The sequence below is a fragment of the Lynx rufus genome, unplaced genomic scaffold, assembly GCF_022079265.1.
Source record: "Lynx rufus isolate CCGP_SWC_20201006 ecotype Redwood Valley unplaced genomic scaffold, mLynRuf1.p SCAF_13, whole genome shotgun sequence".
NCBI classification, from domain to species: domain Eukaryota; kingdom Metazoa; phylum Chordata; class Mammalia; order Carnivora; family Felidae; genus Lynx; species Lynx rufus.
In genome coordinates, this window is record NW_025814827.1 from 5,431,996 (window position 1) to 5,450,967 (window position 18,972).

At 44.6% G+C, this 18,972-nt stretch overlaps 1 protein-coding gene across 1 annotated transcript in view; it reads right to left on the reverse strand.

Annotated features, from left to right (window-relative positions):
- Nucleotides 1–5,792: 5,792 nt before the first annotated feature.
- Nucleotides 5,793–18,972, reverse strand: part of THSD4 (thrombospondin type 1 domain containing 4) — a 194,674-nt gene continuing 181,494 nt past the window's right edge. The window contains exons 10-12 of the mRNA XM_047074427.1: nt 12,907–13,086; nt 11,705–11,849; nt 5,793–5,935 (exon numbers count right to left, since the gene is read on the reverse strand). Coding sequence (XP_046930383.1) covers nt 5,793–5,935; nt 11,705–11,849; nt 12,907–13,086 — 468 coding nt within the window. The remainder of the gene's footprint in view (nt 5,936–11,704; nt 11,850–12,906; nt 13,087–18,972) is intronic.

The following is an 18,972-nucleotide window of genomic DNA, read 5'->3' on the forward strand; positions in this document are numbered from 1 at the left end:
ATTTGGAGGGTCCTAGTCTAGTCAAGATACTTCCCCAACAAGGTGTGTGACCCTCCCTGGGCAGAGAACTAGCCATCGGAATGTTCGGTTACTCGTCTGCAAAGCAGGACTTGACAGGGCAGCTTTGGCCAAGTTGCTAGTGGTTCTGAGATATGAGGCCACATTCAGCTCAGGTGAGGATGCACCACTGGGTTCAAAATGGGGGACCCAGAAATGGGAAGTCCACGTGCCGTGGTTCAAAATGGGGGACCCAGAAATGGGAAGTCCACGTGCATGTACTTGCCATCCCAGACCAGGTGAATCACTCAAAGCTGCTCTACCAACAGAATCACCAAAGCCTAGACTCCGAAGGGACCTTAGACATCATATTGCCCGAGCTGAGCACCTGAATCCCCTCTCCAGCATCCCTGACAAATGGCCATTCAACCTCTGTTGAGACCTCCCAGTAACGGGAGAGCCCTCTACCTTCAGGGAGCTCTCGCCTTGGTTCTTCTCCAGGATCTCAAGTCTGCTTTTACTTCCTGGTCTTAGGGTCACTGTCCTTATAACACGGCCCCATGTCTCTTCTCCTGGCTACACGTTCTCATGACGTCCTCTCCACCGTTCCTAACTGTGTGCACCCCTCCTCAGGATTGGGCGTGCTCATCGGAATGTTACACACTACCAATACTCTCCAAGTGTGGTTGCAGCAATCACAACGCAATGTGGCAGACGGTCACCAATGTTTTCTCCTCATGTAGCCTGAGTGTCTCATTTCGGGTTTGTGCGTGTGTGGGGGTGGGGGGTGGGGTGCTGGAGGGGAGCCTCCACCCCTTTCTTGACTCACTGAGCTTAGTCAACTGGAATTCTCACGTCTCCTCCACCTTGTATTTGTATAGTTTTGGGTTTTTTTTAAAGTTTACTCATTTATTTTCAGAAAGAGGGAGAGAAAGAGGTAGAGAGAGAGGGAGAGAGAGAGAAAATCCAAGCCTAACATGGGGATCTAACTCAGAAACCAAGAGACCGGAACCTGAGCTGAAATCAAGAGCTGACCGAGCCACCCAGGCACCCCAGTCTAGTTTTGTTTTGTTTTGTTTTTTTTAATCCCAAGGTAGACTTATGCTGCTTCCTCATGAATTCCTAAGATCTAGGTTTTGTTCTAGTCTCCCAGATCTCTTTGGATCCCGAGCCTGTCACTGTCACCAATTTCACGTCATGTACCAATTTCATCAGTAAGGTGTCCAACTTCCCATCAAAGCCATATAAAGATATGGCAAGGGTCAGATGTTGGCCTCCACCTGCCAGACTGATACAGGTTCCTTCAGGTTTGATTATTCAATCTGTTTTAAGGAAAGACATCTATCTTTTTATCGCTTATATTTATACCTTCTACACTAGAAAACCAATATTCAAATTCTAAAATGGCTGTATTAAGAAAAAAAAAAAAAAAGGAGAGCCACTGGTTTAGAAAGGTACTAGTCCTATCCGGATTTCTCTCTCTGTCACACAACTTGATGAGAATAAACTTAGTATCTCCCACCCATTGTTCACCTCCTTGGTAAGGCCATTCTTTAAAAAAGTTTTTTTTTTTTAATGTTTATTTAAACATTGAAAGAGAGGACAGAGTGTGAGCAGGGGAGAGGCAGACAGAGAAGGAGACACAGAATCAGAAGCAGGCTCCAGGTTCTGAGCTGTCAGCACAGAGCCCGATGCGGGGCTTGAACCCACCAACCGCTAGATCATGACCTAAGCAGAAGTTGGACGCTTAACCAACTGAACCACCCAGGTGCCCCAAGGCCATTCTTTTTAAAGGCAAGTGTCAAATGCTAAAGACTTTGAGGATAAGCAGATGACATGTACTCAAGGAAATGAAGCAGTCACAACATTCCAAGAGCCCTGAGCAGACAGGCAAGGGGAAAAGGGACAGATGGGGACAGTTCTGAGAGCTCCTGCCAGCAGTGTCGCTACTCGAGGGTGGGGACAAGCCTCACTCCTCTTGGTTTCCTTACTAGCGTGAGGGCAGTGGCCCAGACGCACCTGTCAAGTGCTCAGCTGACCCCTGTCTCCACCTAGTGGCCAGGTTGACAAGCTTCCTTTAGCGTCTCTCATGCTATTCTGGGGTGGGGGAATCTGGGCGTGAAGGTGGGAGACTGGAGTGCATTGAATGTCCTTTGCCTGGACTGCAAGGAAAACACTTTCCTTTTCTAATGAGTGAAGTAAAATAGCAAACTCCTTCTGTTTGGAGATTGTTGGCTTTTGTGAGAAAAACATAGAACATCTTCGATTCGTCTAATTTTAAAAGTCAGGGCAGGGAACGAGGCGATTCAGTACACAGGAAGAAGAAAAGCAGAATTAAAATGGAACTTTCAATTCTGCACGTCCCCGGTTGAGGGAACATGAGTGGGCGGAGAAGGAGCCGGCAGATAATGGGAGAAGGAGGGTGAAATAAGGGAGTGCCAGGAAAGGGAGAAAGAGACCTATCTGCGGGGAGAGTCATCAAAAGGTGAGCTTTCCTCTGACCCCCTCCAGGAACTTCATCGCTGGAAACACTGAGGGACCTTATCATATGTGTTGTGCCAAGGACAAAGGCGTTCAGGTGTTGATACAATAAACCAGGAAATGAGCGAAAACTGGATTTCAAAGACAAATAAGCCGCTAACTCCCTGTTCTAGTAACTTATAACCTTTCCAGAGATAAATGAATTCCAAGAACAGCTCAACTATTTGTTGGAAAAGAAAAAAGACGCTTAGTTTAGGTACGTTTTCTCCCTGAAGACAAAGGACTGACCCATTTGCTCCTACTCAATTCCGCCAGAGGCAGGATGGCCATTCTCACAGGAAGATCACGGTCCCTAGCACAGCTGTTATGTAACGTTTGGGGGCCCCAGGACACCAAAGAGATGTCAAAGAGACAAAGCCAGCATTGACGCAGCCAGTCATGAGAATCTAGAGTTGGACCACCCTGGGGTGGTGACTTGCTTGATGAAGAAATCCCCGTTAGGACGGAACGTCGCCCATGTAGGGTGGTCCAGACCTCTGCGGGGCAGCCTGGATGGCTCCAAGGTTTCCCCTCAATTTGAGTGAAATCAGCCTTTCTGCTCTTTGACCCACTGATCTTGCCCTCCACCCTCCAGCATGTAAAGAAAGCTTCCTCCAAGGGACTCTTCCAATTGGGGGCTTGTTCCACAAGGTCTGAGAGCAGCTGCATGAAGGCAACACTTCTCTTGTGACAAAATGCAAAAGTAGGTGGTGACAGGGAGAGAGAGGGCCCTGGACAGAAACCACCCGAATGTTTGGCTTCTCTGGTCCTGCTCTGCTTGGTGGGCATGGGAACCGGGGTCTCTGCCCAGCAGCTCATGGCACGAGTTACACTGTGTGGAGATGAGGAGAGATGGGTGTTTTTGCAAAATGGCGGCTGGGCTCTCCAAGAAGAGAATAAGACCCAACGAAAGGTCACACAGAATTTCTGAAAGCCCTGTTTCCAAAAGCTTTAAGTGACCGTCAAATTAGCAGATTTTTGGGTTAAAGGGCTCATGGGAGAAACTCAGTTACTGAGAATCCAGGTTTGCTTTGAAAGGGAAATAAGCCCAGGACCATGGTACTAAATAAGACAGATTTTCTATAAGCTTACGGTTTGTTTAAGCCTGAGGTTTCCCTTAATTGGTGAAAGAATATAAAACCCTTGAACAACATGGGTTTGAATTGCATGGGTCCGCTTATACAGAGATTTTTCTTTCCAATAAATACCGTACAGTATTGTAAATGTATTTTTTCTTTCTTGTGATTTTTCTTTTCTTTCTTTAAACATTTTTTAGGGTTTAATTTTGAGAGAGAGAGAGACAGAGAGAGAAAGAGAGAGAGAGAGAGAGAGAGAACGAGTAGGGGAGGGGCAGAGAGAGAGGGAGACACAGAACCCAAAGCAGGCTGCAGGCTCTGAGCTGTCCGCACAGAGCCCGATGTGGGGCTTGAACCCATGAGCTGTGAGATCACAACCTGAGCTGAAGTTGGAATCTTAACCCACTGAGCCACACAGATGCTGCTCTTGTGATTCTTCAAAATGACATTTTCTTTTCTCTAGCTTACCTTATTGTAAGAATATAGTATATAATACATAATACACGTAAAAATATGCGTTGATTGCATCACGGGTAAGGCTTCCAGTCAATGACAGGCTGTTAGTAGTTGAGTTTTTGGGGAGTCAAAGGCTACACAAGGGTTTTTGACTGCACAGAGGGTGGCTGGCAGCCTAAGCCCCTAACTGTTCAAGGGTCAACCATATATATATATATTCTTTTTAATTGGCTTTTCAGGTGGTTTACCTTTCCCTATGCACTGCATCCCCCTTGCAGCCCGAGGCCTCTAGAACTGCAGGGTCAGGTGAAGGGCATCGGGGAGGATCCTGCCACTGCGGCCGTCACTGAAGGAGCCCACTGAAGGAGACTCTTCCTGGCTGCTGTATGAATGCAGATCTTAGTGCTCAAGTCTGGGATGGTGCGTATAGGTTGTGAGTCACAGTGGGAGGGAGGGATGGGAAGTCAAAACAGAAACCCATAAATCAAACTGGAAAAACCAAAGGGAGACTCTTTCTAATATAAACACAGGTTTTATGCTGAGACACGTTGGTTAGACTCTCCACTGGGTGATGTGTGGTGAACATCCCAGAAGTGACTGCGAAAGGAGGGAAAGCCCAGAGCCCAGAGATAGGAAACAAGGGCTCCGTGGCCAAAGGGACCCTGGTGTGCAGTTCCCTGGGGGCGGGGGGGAGGGCACATATCACTGGGGAATGCACTCAGAATTTCAGGCATCACCTTGCTACCCCATTGACTTTCTTGTCTCATGGACAATTCCGTTCAGGACGGGGTTTAACAAAACCTGCGCAGGGTCCTGTAATGAGGATCTGTGACTTTGTCAGGGAAGGGACAGACGGAAACGGACTTTGGAAACAACAGAGTGCAGTGGATACAGTCTTGACCTTTGGCCAGAGGAAAGAATTCAGAAACTGGGTTTTGTTCACTGAGCGGGGAAATTTCTCAGTCACTTGGTCTGAAATGAAGCCATGTCCTGTAGACCTAAGGCTTCTGGGCAGGCCTTGGGGTGACTTTTATGGTCAGATGACAGGGGTCGGACTCAACTCTGCCACCGAACGGGTGAATGTACCTGGCAGGTCAGTTACACAAATTGAGCCTCAGTTTCCTTGTCAGTAAAATGGGGATGATGATTCATTCCCTGGCTTCCATTCTGGGGCTTCGTGGGCCGCTAATGATCTAGTACCTGTGAATACACCTGTGAAACAATAAAGCACTATATTGACATGAGATATTTGTGTCATAAGGCAGGAAAAAGCCTAATGTCTTTGAGAATAAAAATAGGCACAGCCAGGCTGAGGTAACAGTGAGAAGCAGGCGTCTCAGCAAGGCTTGGTGGGGCTCCGGGGTGGGAGCTGCCTCTTCTGACTCTCCAAGGGGCCCCGATATTGAAAAGGGCAGTAGCACCATGGACGAGGCAGCGCCCCTCCAGTGACTTAGAAAGTGCTGGCACGGGAGTTGACTGAGAGCTACATGCACCCCGCCCCCCACTGCGTGGTTTTCAGATGGCACCTTACCAGGTGCCAGGTTTCCCAAGGAGGGATCATCAGTTTATGGTGATGCTAAAGGACAACCGTGGCTTGGCTCCTGGGCACGACGTGTCCGCTTTGCCGAAGGTGGGGTGGTGACTACGCTGGCTGGCGGCCTGGAAGCCTCTGGCGGAGCAGCGGCCAGCCAGTCCCACCGCCGACAGACTCCCCGACCGCCCGACTGCCGCGGGGCGGGCGTGTTATCTGCTCCCCAGGAAGCCCGGGTGCCTGTTGGCCACACGCGTGCAGGAGGCACAGCAGGCCGTCTTGTAGTAGTTGTAGACACACAGTCTCGCCTGGACCACCACGTTGCAGTTGTAGTACCTGTCCTTGCAGTTTTCATCTGCAGCAGAAGAGAACAGAAAAGACTCTCTGAGCACAGAGCCAGCCCAGACCCATGGGAAGAGAAAGGACAGTGGACTTGGCTTTCCATCCTGGTCCTGCTTTAGTACCCATGGGAGGTGCAGGGTGGGCGAGGAGCTTACGTTTATCTTTTCTTTAAAAAAAAAAAAAATTTTTTTTAACGTTTATTCATTTTTGAGACAGAGAGAGACAGAGCATGAATGGGGGAAGGTCAGAGAGAGAGGGAGACACAGAATCCAAAGCGGGCTCCAGGCTCTGAGCTGTCAGTGCAGAGCCCGACGTGGGGCTCGAACTCACGGACCGCGAAATCATGACCTAAGCCGAAGTCGGACGCCCAACCGACTGAGCCACCCAGGCGCCCCTTTTTCTTTTAAACATGGTAACAGAATGGACGGTGTCCTCCCTGCTCCCCAGCAGAGACACAGTTCCCAGAGTTCACTCCGTGGCCACCTCCCCTTTCTTCTCACCTGCCCCCGAGGTCATCAAACCCCACATTTGGTATTTATTATCCCCAATCCTTTCTTCATACGCGAGCTGTGAATGATCGTGCCCCAATTACTATGTGGCATTTAAACTCCAAAAAAAAAAAAAAAAAAGATACAGATTGTATATATTCCTTGGCAACGTGCTCTACGTTGACTTTGCGTGATTCGCTCATGTTTAATGAATGCTCTGCGGGAGTTCATTTTCATCGTACGTGCCGCAACTTATGGACCCATTTTCCACTGACAGTTGTTTTCCATTTTTTAAGGCCGCAAACACTGCTCCTTTCAACTGTTACACATCCCCTTCTCTGGGTCCTGCTGGGTCACAAGGCAGATGCAAACTTACTGGATCCCATCTGATGACTCTCCCAAGTGGGTGCAACAACCGACATTTTTGTCAGTGGTACAGATGAATTCCCTTTGTGCCGCATCTTTTTGCTGACCTGGCGGATGTGACATTATCCCCAAATGAGGTCGAGTGTGTTGTCATCATACGCATACTGGCCATTCGAGTTTCCTTTTCTGTGAATTGCTTTTCCCATCTTTTGACCAATTGCTAATTTGGTTAACTTAAAACAAATGATTCAAGGACATTCTTTGCATATAATGGATCTGATCCTTTTTGTTCATTGTAGGTGTTGCAAATATCTTCTCCACGCCTGAGGCCTTTCTTACCAGTTTGCCTAGTGTTGACTGGCAAATAGATTTTATTTTTAATATAATAGGCGTTATAACATTTTACTTTGTGGTTTGGGATTTGTGTTTCTCATCGAAGAAATGATTCCCTATGCTAATAGACATATTTCCGCATATTCTCTTTTAAAAGTTACAAAAATTTCTCCTCACGTTTATTTCCCTAATTCACCCAGAATTGATGCGTGGGCATGTGCGGTGACAAGGAGGAATTCAATTTGGATTTTTTTCTCTGTGGGTAAACAATTGTTTCATTACCATTAACTGATTGTTCGTGTTTCCTCCCCAGATTCGTAATGTTAACTTTGCCCATGTATCACAAGCCACGCTATGCTCGAGTGTATTTGGGGAACTCTATTCCGTTCCTTTGGTTTAGTTATCTATCCTTGGGCCAGTATCTCCTGATACATCGTAGGATATGTTCCCCAACACATTATCAAAATCACCTTGCCTATTATTATTTCTTTGCTTTTGCTCTTCTGTGTAAACTTTAGACACTGTCTGTTAGATTTTTTATGAAAAGCCCTGTCTAGATTTTGATTAACGTTGCTTGAACTTACAGATTAATCAGGAAAATAACTGACATAATTTCAGATGCTTGCTTTTTGATATGCCTCACAAGTATATTTAATCCATTTATGCATCATGACATACAGCTTTACCACATTCTTTTCAAGACGTCAATTCTGTCCTATGTGCAGTAGCATAATTAGCCATTTCCTTCTCCCGGTAGAAATGTAATTGCTTCCAATTTCTATGAGTCACAAGAAATTCTACAATTCAGTCACTTATCAATTCTACACAATTTTCCCAGCCCTATTCCTCATGTATGTGCATATCCATACATTTTTGAGAGCAAAGCTTGAATGTAAATTTCCGGAAGTAGAGTCACTGAGTCAAAGACACCGAATACTTTGTGTATTGAATGATAGTGTCAAAGTTCTCCTAGAAGATTACATTCCCCCCACAACTTTGCCAACAGCGAATACTGTCCAATTTTTAAAAGTTTTCCAGTCTTAGGGAAAAACACAGACTACCATTATTTTTAAAATTTGCCTTTTTGATGTGCTAGTGAAGCTGATTACTAACTCCGCCTCTTCCAACTATGTTTATTCGTATCTTTTATCCTTTATAAAATTGGATCACTTGTCTTTTCAGGTACACAGCAAAACTGAAGGAAAAGTACAGAGGTATAGGGATTCTTTTCTTTGTGAGACAGAGAGAGACAGAGCACAAGCGGGGAGGGGCAGAAAGAGAGAGGGAGACACAGAATCCTTAGCAGGCTCCAGGCTCTGAGCTGTCAGCACAGAGCCTGACGCGGGGTTTGACCTCATGAACCGTGAGATCGTGACCTGAGCTAAAGTCGGATGCTTGACTGAGCCACCCAGGCGCCCCTCTTATCTCTTCTTTTTAAACTAATTTGTGTGAGTTTTATGTATATTAAGGATTTGACTCTGCTTGAGTGGCATTTATTTGATTCTTTGATTCTAAGATACGGTCAGTTGTGAGGTGATTTAGTAACGGCTCTCTGGAATTAAGTGAAAGATTATAAAAATGTATGTAGATTTCAAAAACCTGATAACAGCATACATTTGCCCATGTACTCACACACTATTTTCTTCTCGAGCATTATAACCAAATGTGCACCTGAGCCATCTTTGCTCTCCCAGTGTATACAGATTCTTGCTGGGTGCAACTGTCTGGGATACACTTTGTGCTTCATAACTCTGGCTCACAGCCTGGACATTTTTAGTACCTTTAGCTCTGATGGTATCGATCAGGATCAATCTGAGGCATATGAAAGAATACCACGGTCTTGCTTACATTTTCTCTTTTGTTAAATCTCATAGTTTCCCTTCTCCTGAATTGAATTTTCTATAATTGGAAACTAAACGGATTTTTTTCTTGTCCTTGCAAAGACACCATAGACAAGTGGAAAAGACCAAAGCAGACTGGTAAAAAATTTCTATCATGTCAAATTAGTTAGAAACCTGGAGGAGATGTCTGCTAGCTGAGGGCTAGCCCTTCAGAACACATGAACTGTTTATACCAATCACTCCCAGCTTGCAAACTGTACAATCAATTCTATGGGTCTGGTAATTTTGGCTGTCTTTAATTATCTTGGGCTGGCCCGAGACAAGTAGACAAGTTTATATACACAACTTTTCTTTCCAGTGTTGCATTACTTTTTTTAAAAAACAATTTACCTAACAATTTAGGATCCACATTTGAATGAATGCTTTATGTGTTGCCAATGTAAGTAAGTTGATGGAGGGGACATCTAGGTGAACATGTTTGTGTGCATGAATCGGCAATGGTACTTCTGTCACTCTGGGCTCTGTCTCCTGGCTGGACGGTTTCCTCTCATATTGATTGTGTCACATTGCAGTAAGGTATATTTCACATTGTCTCACAATCGTTCCTCATTCTCTCTCTCTTTTCCTTTCTTCGCTTCTTTCAACTTGGGTTATGATGTCTGTGATGGTTCATTTTGTGTGTCAACTTTACTAGCGATGGGGAGCCCAGATTGAACGTGATTTCCGGGTGTGTTTCTGGATGAGGTTGCATTGGAACTGACGGGCCCCGTAAAGCAGGTGGCCCTCCCCATTGCAGATGGGCCTCATCCACTGAGGGCCTGAACAGGACGTAAAACAGAGGAAGGAGGACTTTGCCTCTTTTCTGTCTCACTGCTTGAGCTGCACATTTCATGTCATCATCTCGGCTCTTGGACTGGGATTCACGCCATCAGCTCCCCCTGGTTCTCAGGCCTTCAGACTCAGATTGAATTACACCAGCAGCTTTCCCGAGTCTCCAGCTTGTGACAGTAGATTGTGGGGCCTCTCAGCTTCTACAGTCATGTAAGCCAATTACTCATTTCTCCCTTCTTTTCTCTCTTTATCTATCTATCTATCTATCTATCTATCCATCTACCTATCTATCTGTCTATTTATCTATCTATCCATCTATCTATCCATCTCTCTCTCTCTATCATCTATCATCTATCTATCATCTATCTATCTGTCATCTTTTGTCTACCTACCCACTTATCCATCCATCTATCTTTCCTATTGGTTCTGGTTCTCTAGAGAGCCCTAATACAATGTTCTTAACAGAAAAATGTTTTTAATTAATTATGTTTTTACATTCAGCAATGAGGCCTCTGAGTTTTGGGTCTAGTTTATGAAGACTTAACCAACTCTGAGATATATTTTCTCTGGCATTTTTACAGTATGTTTTTATTTATTTATTTATTTATTTATTTTTTAACGTTTATTTATTTTTGAGGCAGAGAGAGACAGAGCATGAACACGGGAGGGGCAGAGAGAGAGGGAGACACAGAATCTGAAACAGACTCCAGGCTCTGAGCTGTCAGCACAGAGCTCGACGCGGGGCTCGAACTCACAGACTGCGAGATCATGACCTGAGCCGAAGTCGGACGCTTAACCGACCAAGCCACCCAGGCGCCCCTACAGTATGTTTTTTTTATGTAAGGGTCTTCAATCCATTAGGCACTTGTGTTTCTATATGGCATAAGGCAAGATTTAAGATGCTTTTCTTTGTTTTTTCAAATGGATCTTCAACTATCTGAATACAGTGGAAATCTCTCCTTTCCGTACTTCCTTAATATTAGACTATCATACTTCACTTCCTTGGTATAAAGGAATCTGTTTCAGAATTCTGTATTATAACATTGATATGCCTGTCTCTTCCTGAATCAGTAGCATATAGTTTTAATTTATGTAGTTTTATAATATGTTCAAGTATATGATAAGGCAATATATTAAATTTTTTTAAAGTTTATTTATTTTTGAAAGAGAAAGGGAGGGAGAGAGAGAGAGAGAGAGAGAGAGAGAGAGAGAGAAGCACAAATGGGGAAGAGGCAGAGAGAGGGAGACACAGAATCCGAAGCAGGCTCCAGGCTCTGAGCTGTCAGCACAGGATGACAGCTGTCAGCACAGCTGACGCAGGGCTCGAACTCACAAACTGTGAGATCATGACCTGAGCGGAAGTCTGATGCTTAACCGACTGAGCCACCCAGGAGCCCTGGCAATCTATTTGAACATATTATATGCTGAACCCCATGAACCTTATTTTATCCTCTTTATATTATTGAGTGTTCCCACCCAGGGACAGTTAGTCTCTCTATCCATTCACATTTCCTTTTATGTTCTATACCAAGGTTTTCTTATTTTTAATTATTATTAACATTAAAAAAATAGATTTAGACCTTTCTTATTAATTTTCTTCCTTACACTGACTTGTTCCTACAGTTAAAAGTTGAACTCTCACTACTTTGACCTTAAAGATAATGGAACCGAATCTCTGAAACCATTAGCATTTTAAGCAGTTCACATTTAAGTTTGGAGGGTATTTTGGATCACCATCCATGCTATGAACAGTCATCTTAAACTGTGAAACTTATCACACTGAAAGTATTTTGACCCCCTGAGCTCCATGACTATGCACAAGGTCGTGGAGAGATCTAGATGGGCTTGGCATTTTCATACCAGAGAACTTGATGGAGTTTAAGAAGGGTGTATCTTTTCTCCTAGAAAGGAATCCCTACTTACCAACTTCAGGGACACAGTCCTGAGGGTTACAAGATTCTTTCTCTTCTGGTTTCAACTGAGGGTCACAGAGATTGCTTAGGGTCATGTCATCTGACAGGCAGCGCACTTCCCGGACCCGGAAGCCACCCTGGCAGCTCTTGGAGCACTGCATGGCGACAAAAGGAGAGCGTTAAGGGATTTTTGACAGTCCATTAGCCTAGCACATTGGAGGCGCAGATTTTGGAAGATCTGAAACATCTTCAAAAGGAGACCAAATACTAAAACAAACTCCCATGCGTCCAGCAGCATCAACAGCCATCAACTCACAGCCAATTATGTCCCAACTATACCCCAACCACATCCCCTGTACAACAGCATTTCTCAGAATGTCCAAGGATACCTGCATCCAACTCACCTAAGGAACTTGTTCAAAATGCAAAATACTTGGCTAGGGTGGAGCCAGAATCCGGTCTTTCCAAACAAAATGCTGGTTGATTCTTTTGCACACACTAAAACTGATGGGGCGCCTGGGTGGCTCAGTCAGTGAAGTGTCCGACTTCAGCTCAGGTCATGATCTCCTGGTTTGTGGGTTCAAGCCCTGCATTGGGCTCTGTGCTGACAGCTCAGAGCCTGGAGCCTGCTTCAGATGCTGTGTCTCCCTCTCTCTCTGCCCCTCCCCCACTTGCATTCTCTTTCTCTTTCAAAAATAAATAAACATTAAAAAAATTATTGGGGTGCCTGGGTGGCTCAATCAGTTAAGCGACCGACTCCGGCTCAGGTCATGACCTCACAGCCTGTGAGTTCGAGCCCCGCGTCGGGCTCTGTGCTGACAGCTCAGAGCCTGGAGCCTGCTTCGGATTCTGTGTCTCTCTATCTCTCTGCCCCTAACCCACTTGCATTCTGTCTCTGTCTCTCTCAAAAATAAACAAACATTAAAAAAAAATTAAAAAAAATAAAAATAAAAAAATTATTAAAAAATAAATAAATCAAACTGAGAGTCACTGCTTTATGGCCTCTTCAGTTTAGAGATCAAGATGGTCCCAGCCTCTGGTTCCTCCCACCGAGCAGGCCCCAACAGCCACTGTCTAGAGTAGGTCACTGTAGGGAATCTACTCCAGGGCTGAGCCCAGTGCCTGCACACAGTAGGTGGTCTGGCTGTCTATGGGAGGAAAACAAAAGCGTGATGTACTAATGTGATGTCTATAAAGAGCACCATGACTTACCATGCTCCATTCTGTGCTAAACCATTTGGCCCCACAAGGCTTGAGGTGGCACGACTGCTGGCTGGGGGGTCTTTCCAGGAAGGAACATTCATATGGGTCCAACACTTCAAAGGTGTCTACGTTCTTCCTAACACAAATCACCTCCCTCTGTTGGGTCCCGCTCCCACACTCGATGGAACACTGGAGAAAAATCAGAGAAGGATGGGTGTCACATGACAGAAAGGGGACGAGAACATCAAGCGGTGTCTGTTTGAGTGCGTTTTATCATCAGTTCAGTGGGGATGAGCCCAACGGCACCTGGAAAATATTACTGGACGAAAAGTTGCAGATGGATTCCAGTTTTCCTAACAGCTCTGTGTTTGGAATGGAGAGTAGGTGCCCTGGGTTATCACAGCGCCAGGACTGTGGTGCCCTCTGTGGTGAGATTGAAACGGTTTCTTTTAGACCACCTCTTTTATATAACCCCTCCTCGGGCACACAGGCAGGAACACATCAGCCTGTCAATTTGGTTGTCCCTGTCCAGTAGATTCTGACACTGCTCATTGTAAAACAATGAACCAACATTCTGATGGCTTTGCCAGGTCGCAGTGCGTGGATACTGGGAATGAAGTAGTCTCTTAGAGCCCACACACCTGTGGATGAAGGGCTAAATTAAAATTCTTCGGGATGCACGAACGTGAGAAGATCCAAGACTGGGGACAATGCCCCCTGTGGTCAACCCTCCCCTCCCAACAGGTGGCCAGCAGGAAGCTTTGACATTGGAGTCCAAGCCTTTCACTTCCCACCTTGGTGGGAAGTGTGCAGGGGGTAGTCACACAAAGAGGGTGGTCAGACAATTACATGCGTTGGCGTATTTTGTTAGTTTCCACGAACACGATGCATATAACTGCTCACCAAGTATTCTATTTAAGTATCTGTTACTTTGCAAAATGTTTTCTGTTCACGTTGATTACAAAAATTTTAAACTGTGATCATATTCTTCTAGAGACTTTAAATAATCTACTACCTGTATAAGAGCCTCTAATAATTTCTTCAGTTGAAACTCTTAACATTACCTTTACTGTCTGTATGCAGGAACATAATCGAATTAAAAAAATGGGGGAAAACCCACACATATCTACAGAAAAAAAAGACAAACCCCAAACCAACAGACTATGAATTAAGCACACAGGACATCATAAGCATCACCCTCAGCAATTTCCCCTTTGTGCCCTTTTTTGGGTGGGCGGGGCATCCTCATAAGACATCCAGAGAATACGTCTTCTTAGTTTGTTTTTCCTATTTTTTTTCCATGTTAGTTTATGATTGATTTGCAGTATATTCAGGTTTTGTCCTTTTCTTACAAATGCTGCAGACAATGACAGCACCGGAGGCAGGGGAGGAGTGACCAGGCTGCCAGGCAAAGGTCTGGCCTCCCCTGCAGGAGGAGTGAGTGTGTGTGTTAAAGCAAGGATGGAACAGGAGACATGGAAACTAGTCCAGACATCGTCACTAAATAGCTCTGTGACTTTAGCCAAGATATTGCACTTCCCCATGGCTCTACTGTCTCACTTGCAAAGTGGCGGTTTGGAAACCTAATCAGAAAGACTCCTCCCCGCCATGACTGCTCTGAGGGTCTGTGTCTGTACTGAGTGCTTGGCAGAATAGTGGAGTACAAACCTTGACCAAAACCTGAAGTTATTTGATGCTATTTTTAGAAAGTCCTTGAAGAGATTAGGTAATTAAGGGAGAATGAGTACATAGCTCAGCCTTCTACCCTCAATGCCCAGAAACGGCAGAATATTTGTGTTAGGAGCAAGTGAATGTATGTGTGTATGGCAGGGGCGGGAGGGGGGTGATATACGTGTGCATGCACGAAATAGCATTTGGAAACAGGAAAGGATACTCATCCTTGGTGGAACGGAAGTTATGGGGGATACTAGAACGGTGAAAGGCAGCTGAGACTAAATTGAAGAAGCACATCATAGTTCAAAATGCACATGCAGGAGGATGCCTGGCAACGAGGAGAGTTCAGGTGCTTTGGGTGAGAAGGAATATGAGGAGCAGGAGAGAGGACTCAAGGCAGTGAGAGAGTGGCCGCTAAGGTACTGACCAGGAACAGCTGGGCTGGCCTGACTGTGCCCGGGTGCCTGACAGTAAAGACATCTGCCCCTACTGTCAAAGGGCAAAGTGAAGGCATTCTCAGATTTTCAATGGTCAGAAACTTACCACTCATGATCCTATTTGAAGGACTTACTGACTAACGGTCTCTAACCAGATAAAAAAGAACCTGGAAGAAGACACACCAGCAAGGACATAAAGCAGAAGTTGGCAAAAGCTGTTGTTAATAATGGTTTCCAGGGATGATGAAGATGTTCTGGAATCAGACAGTGGTGGTGGCTGTACAGTTTTGTGGATATACTAAAAACCACTGAATTGTATACTTTTAAAAGGGTGAATTCTGGGGCGCCTGGGTGGCTCGGTCAGTTGGGCGTCAGACTTCGGCTCAGGTCGTGATCTTGCAGTTGGTGATTTCGAGCCCCACGTCGGGCTCTGTGCTGACGGCTCAGAGCCTGGAGCCTGCCTCGGATTCTGCGTCTCCCTCTCTCTCTGCCCCTCCCCCGCTCATGCTCTGTCTCTCTCTGTCTCAAAAATAAATCCACATTAAACAAATTTTTTTAAAGGGTGAATTTTATGGTATGTGAATTATATTTCAATAAAAAGATAACCTTTGGGTGGGAGAAAGCTATTTTTAAACCTAAATTTTCTCGATTTTCAGTATTTTCTATAAAATTAGTTAACGTTAATATGGAGCTGGATCCAGATGATCTCAAGTCTTTTGGGAGCTATTGTGGATCGAGAAAGTGGAGATAAATAAATGAGGACTTAAGGTTTCTGTTTTCTTTTGGGGGAAGATGTAGTTATAGATAACACAGATAGAAACACACAACTTTAAAACTGCTAAATATTTGAATGTTATTACCAAGTGAATAAAAATAGAATTTATAACTTCCAAAATGTTAGAGGGAAAAATGGAATTAGAGAAACCTAATCCATGCAAATGTGCAGAAAGAAGAAACAGACCCAGAAAGCATGAATAACCGAAACAGGAAACACAAGTTAAGATGGCAGGGGGAAGTCCAAACATATAATGGATTGCAATAAATGTGAATGGTTAAATTTTAACTCTTAAAAAAACAGAGACTTGCTTGGGGTGCTTAGGTGGCTCAGCTGGTTAAGTGTCTGACACTTGGTTTCAGCTTAGGTTGTGATCTCACTGTGAGATCCACTGTCAGCATGGAGCCTGCTTGGGATTCTCTCTCTTCCTGCCCTTCCCCCACTCCCTCTTGTTCTTTCTTAAAATAAATAAACATTAAAAACGACCCCAAACCACACCAAACCAAAACTACAGAGACTTGCAGATTGGGTAAAAATAAAGTCTTGCCTACAAAACGCATACCTTGGAAAAGTACATAAGAAGATGACAAAGATGCACCAGGTGAAATTCGACAACGAGAAATGAGAGTAATGCAAATATCAGGTAAAATATAATTCATGGAGAAAAGCCTAGAAGAGCAAGTGGTATTTAACAGGGATAACTACTTCCACTGAGCAGTGGGAGCGATTATGTGTGTTTGTACACCTGAAGAATTCCTGCAGTTGTACACTGGTGGATCACTGATCCAAGACCAGATGAGAGTGGAGATATCTGCTCAAGATGCCAGTGAAATCCAGACAGATAGGCAGACAAGAGGGCTGCTCTCAATGGCTACAGGCTGTGAAAGACCCCCCAGAACAAAGACAATGTACAGGTGAAGTAAACCCAGAACTGGCGGGGAAGATAGGAAACATCTGTGATCCGTCTAGGCACTGATCTAGATACTGGTGGGATACCCTGAGTAGGAGTTGGGCTACTTTGGCTGCAGGTAGAAAAGAGACTCCTTAAGCTTGACAGGTCTCCTTCTCTTGGATTGGCTTTCTCCACAAGCCTCAACAAGGCCGCTGCTAGCACCTGTGCTCACGACTTCCCAGGTAGTCTCTTCCCCCAAAGCCCACACTAAAAGTCCCAGAGAAAAACTCTGCTTGGCTTGGCTTGGGTTACACATCCACCCTGGACAATTCACTGTGACCAGGCTAGTGGGGTGTTCCAGATGCAACTATCGTTCAAACCACATGGATGGAAGCAACATTTATTTTTATTTTAGTTTCAATAAATAAGCATGCTCTACTTCATTTTCTCTGGGGACAACATCAGATTCCCAGGGTATGGAGGTGCCCCCAGACTCCAACATCCTCATAAACCCAGAACGAAAACCTTGTCACATTCAGTCATGTCCTGACCCTTTTGGACAACAGGGCAATAAATTCTGTTTCTAATCTTGGCAGAAACAAACACTGCCTTCACCCAGATTCACATCACTCTCAGTTCTCTGAGTAGGTCAGGAGTCAACAGGAGGCCTGCCAGGAAAAAGGACCCTGAGTCCTGCTCCCCTCTCGTCTTGGGAGATTGGTAGACATTCAAGTTGAATTGTACTGCTCATCCTCACCATGTGAGGGCTGTTACAATTTCCCACAGGGCTCTTCCCGTTGCCTCGGTTTCTGTGGGTGCGTTGTGTAGTACGGCTCCTTCTGAATTATCTTTGGGATTCAGGTCCCACGCCCTAAGTGTTTTGCTATCAATAATGACACAGAAATAGCCAGCAGACAAAATCATAACCATGGGGAAAAGGGAACTACTATTTATTAGCTGGTATTCTTATCCTCATGTTTGGATGGGGAAACAGGCCCACAGAGGTTAAGCTGACTGCCCCGAGTCAGAAGAACTACAGAGAAATAGGGCTGGGGTCAGTTATCAGGTGTTATCTGCCTCTGATACCCACTCGGGTAGCACTGGAAGTACTTGGATTCTCTTTCTTTCTGAATTTTCTATATTTTACAGTTTGTATTATAAAAACACGAAAGGAAACTTGAGAAGAAAACATTTCCCCATGTTGTTCATATAAAACCCTATTCTTTGAAGCGGCTGAGATGACATTCATGTATTTTTATATTCTGGTTTTCACTTGCCGCTATATCATGTGTACTTTCTACGTCTCCCTAATTATCACTGTTGTTGTTACATGATATTCTAATGAGTTATGATATACCATAATATCCCTACGTGCCCTGCTGTCATGAACACCTCTGTTAAAAATGCCTTTTTTGCCCCCCTTCTGGTAATTATTTTCTTAAAAAGAATCCCCAGAAGCAGAGTGACTGGTTAAGGCAAATGAACATTTTTATGGTTCTTGACTTTTATTGCCAAACTGCTTTCCAAGGGGGTTGTATCAGCTTACAAGGACGGGGCAGTCCATTTTTTCAGGGTCTGTTTTTAAGGATACTTAAAAGAAATAAAATTCTATATGGAGCCAGAGGTCCTGATAATGTATAAATCATGATCATCAGCCAAAAACGTCTTGGAGAACCAGCCAAGCCCTGAGAGCCAAATGCTTAGGGGCCCAAGAACTCAAAGTACTAATGTTAATCATAATGGGGCAGTAAGAAGGAATGATCTTTTTTCCACATTTTCTTAGGGAGTCTGTGTTCAATTCTGGAACACTGAGGGGGGAAAAATCAATTGATCATTTCAGTTGCTTTCTTAAAGTATTTGGTATTATCTGTTCTTTATAAGGAACAGCCTCAACTTTTTCTACATGAGCTTCTATTTTCTCCTGTTATTGAGACATAATTGACAACCATTGTAATATATTTAAAATGTACTCATGATGGTTTGATGTACATATGCATTGTGAAAGGATTCCCACAGTCAAGTTAATCAACACCTCCATCGCCTCCCATATTTCTCTCTTTTGTGTGTGAGAACACTTGTATCCTCTTAGCAAATTTTGACGATACGGTATTATCAGTTATCCTCATCGTGTTATACATTAGATCCTCAGAACTTTTTTTATCTTACAATTGGAAGTCTGTCTGTTTTACCCACCTTTCTCTATTTTCCCCACTCCACCCCCACCCCCAGACCCTGGCAGCCACCGTTCTGCTGTTTCTCCAAGTACCAGGTTTTTTTTCCAGATCCCACATGTAAGT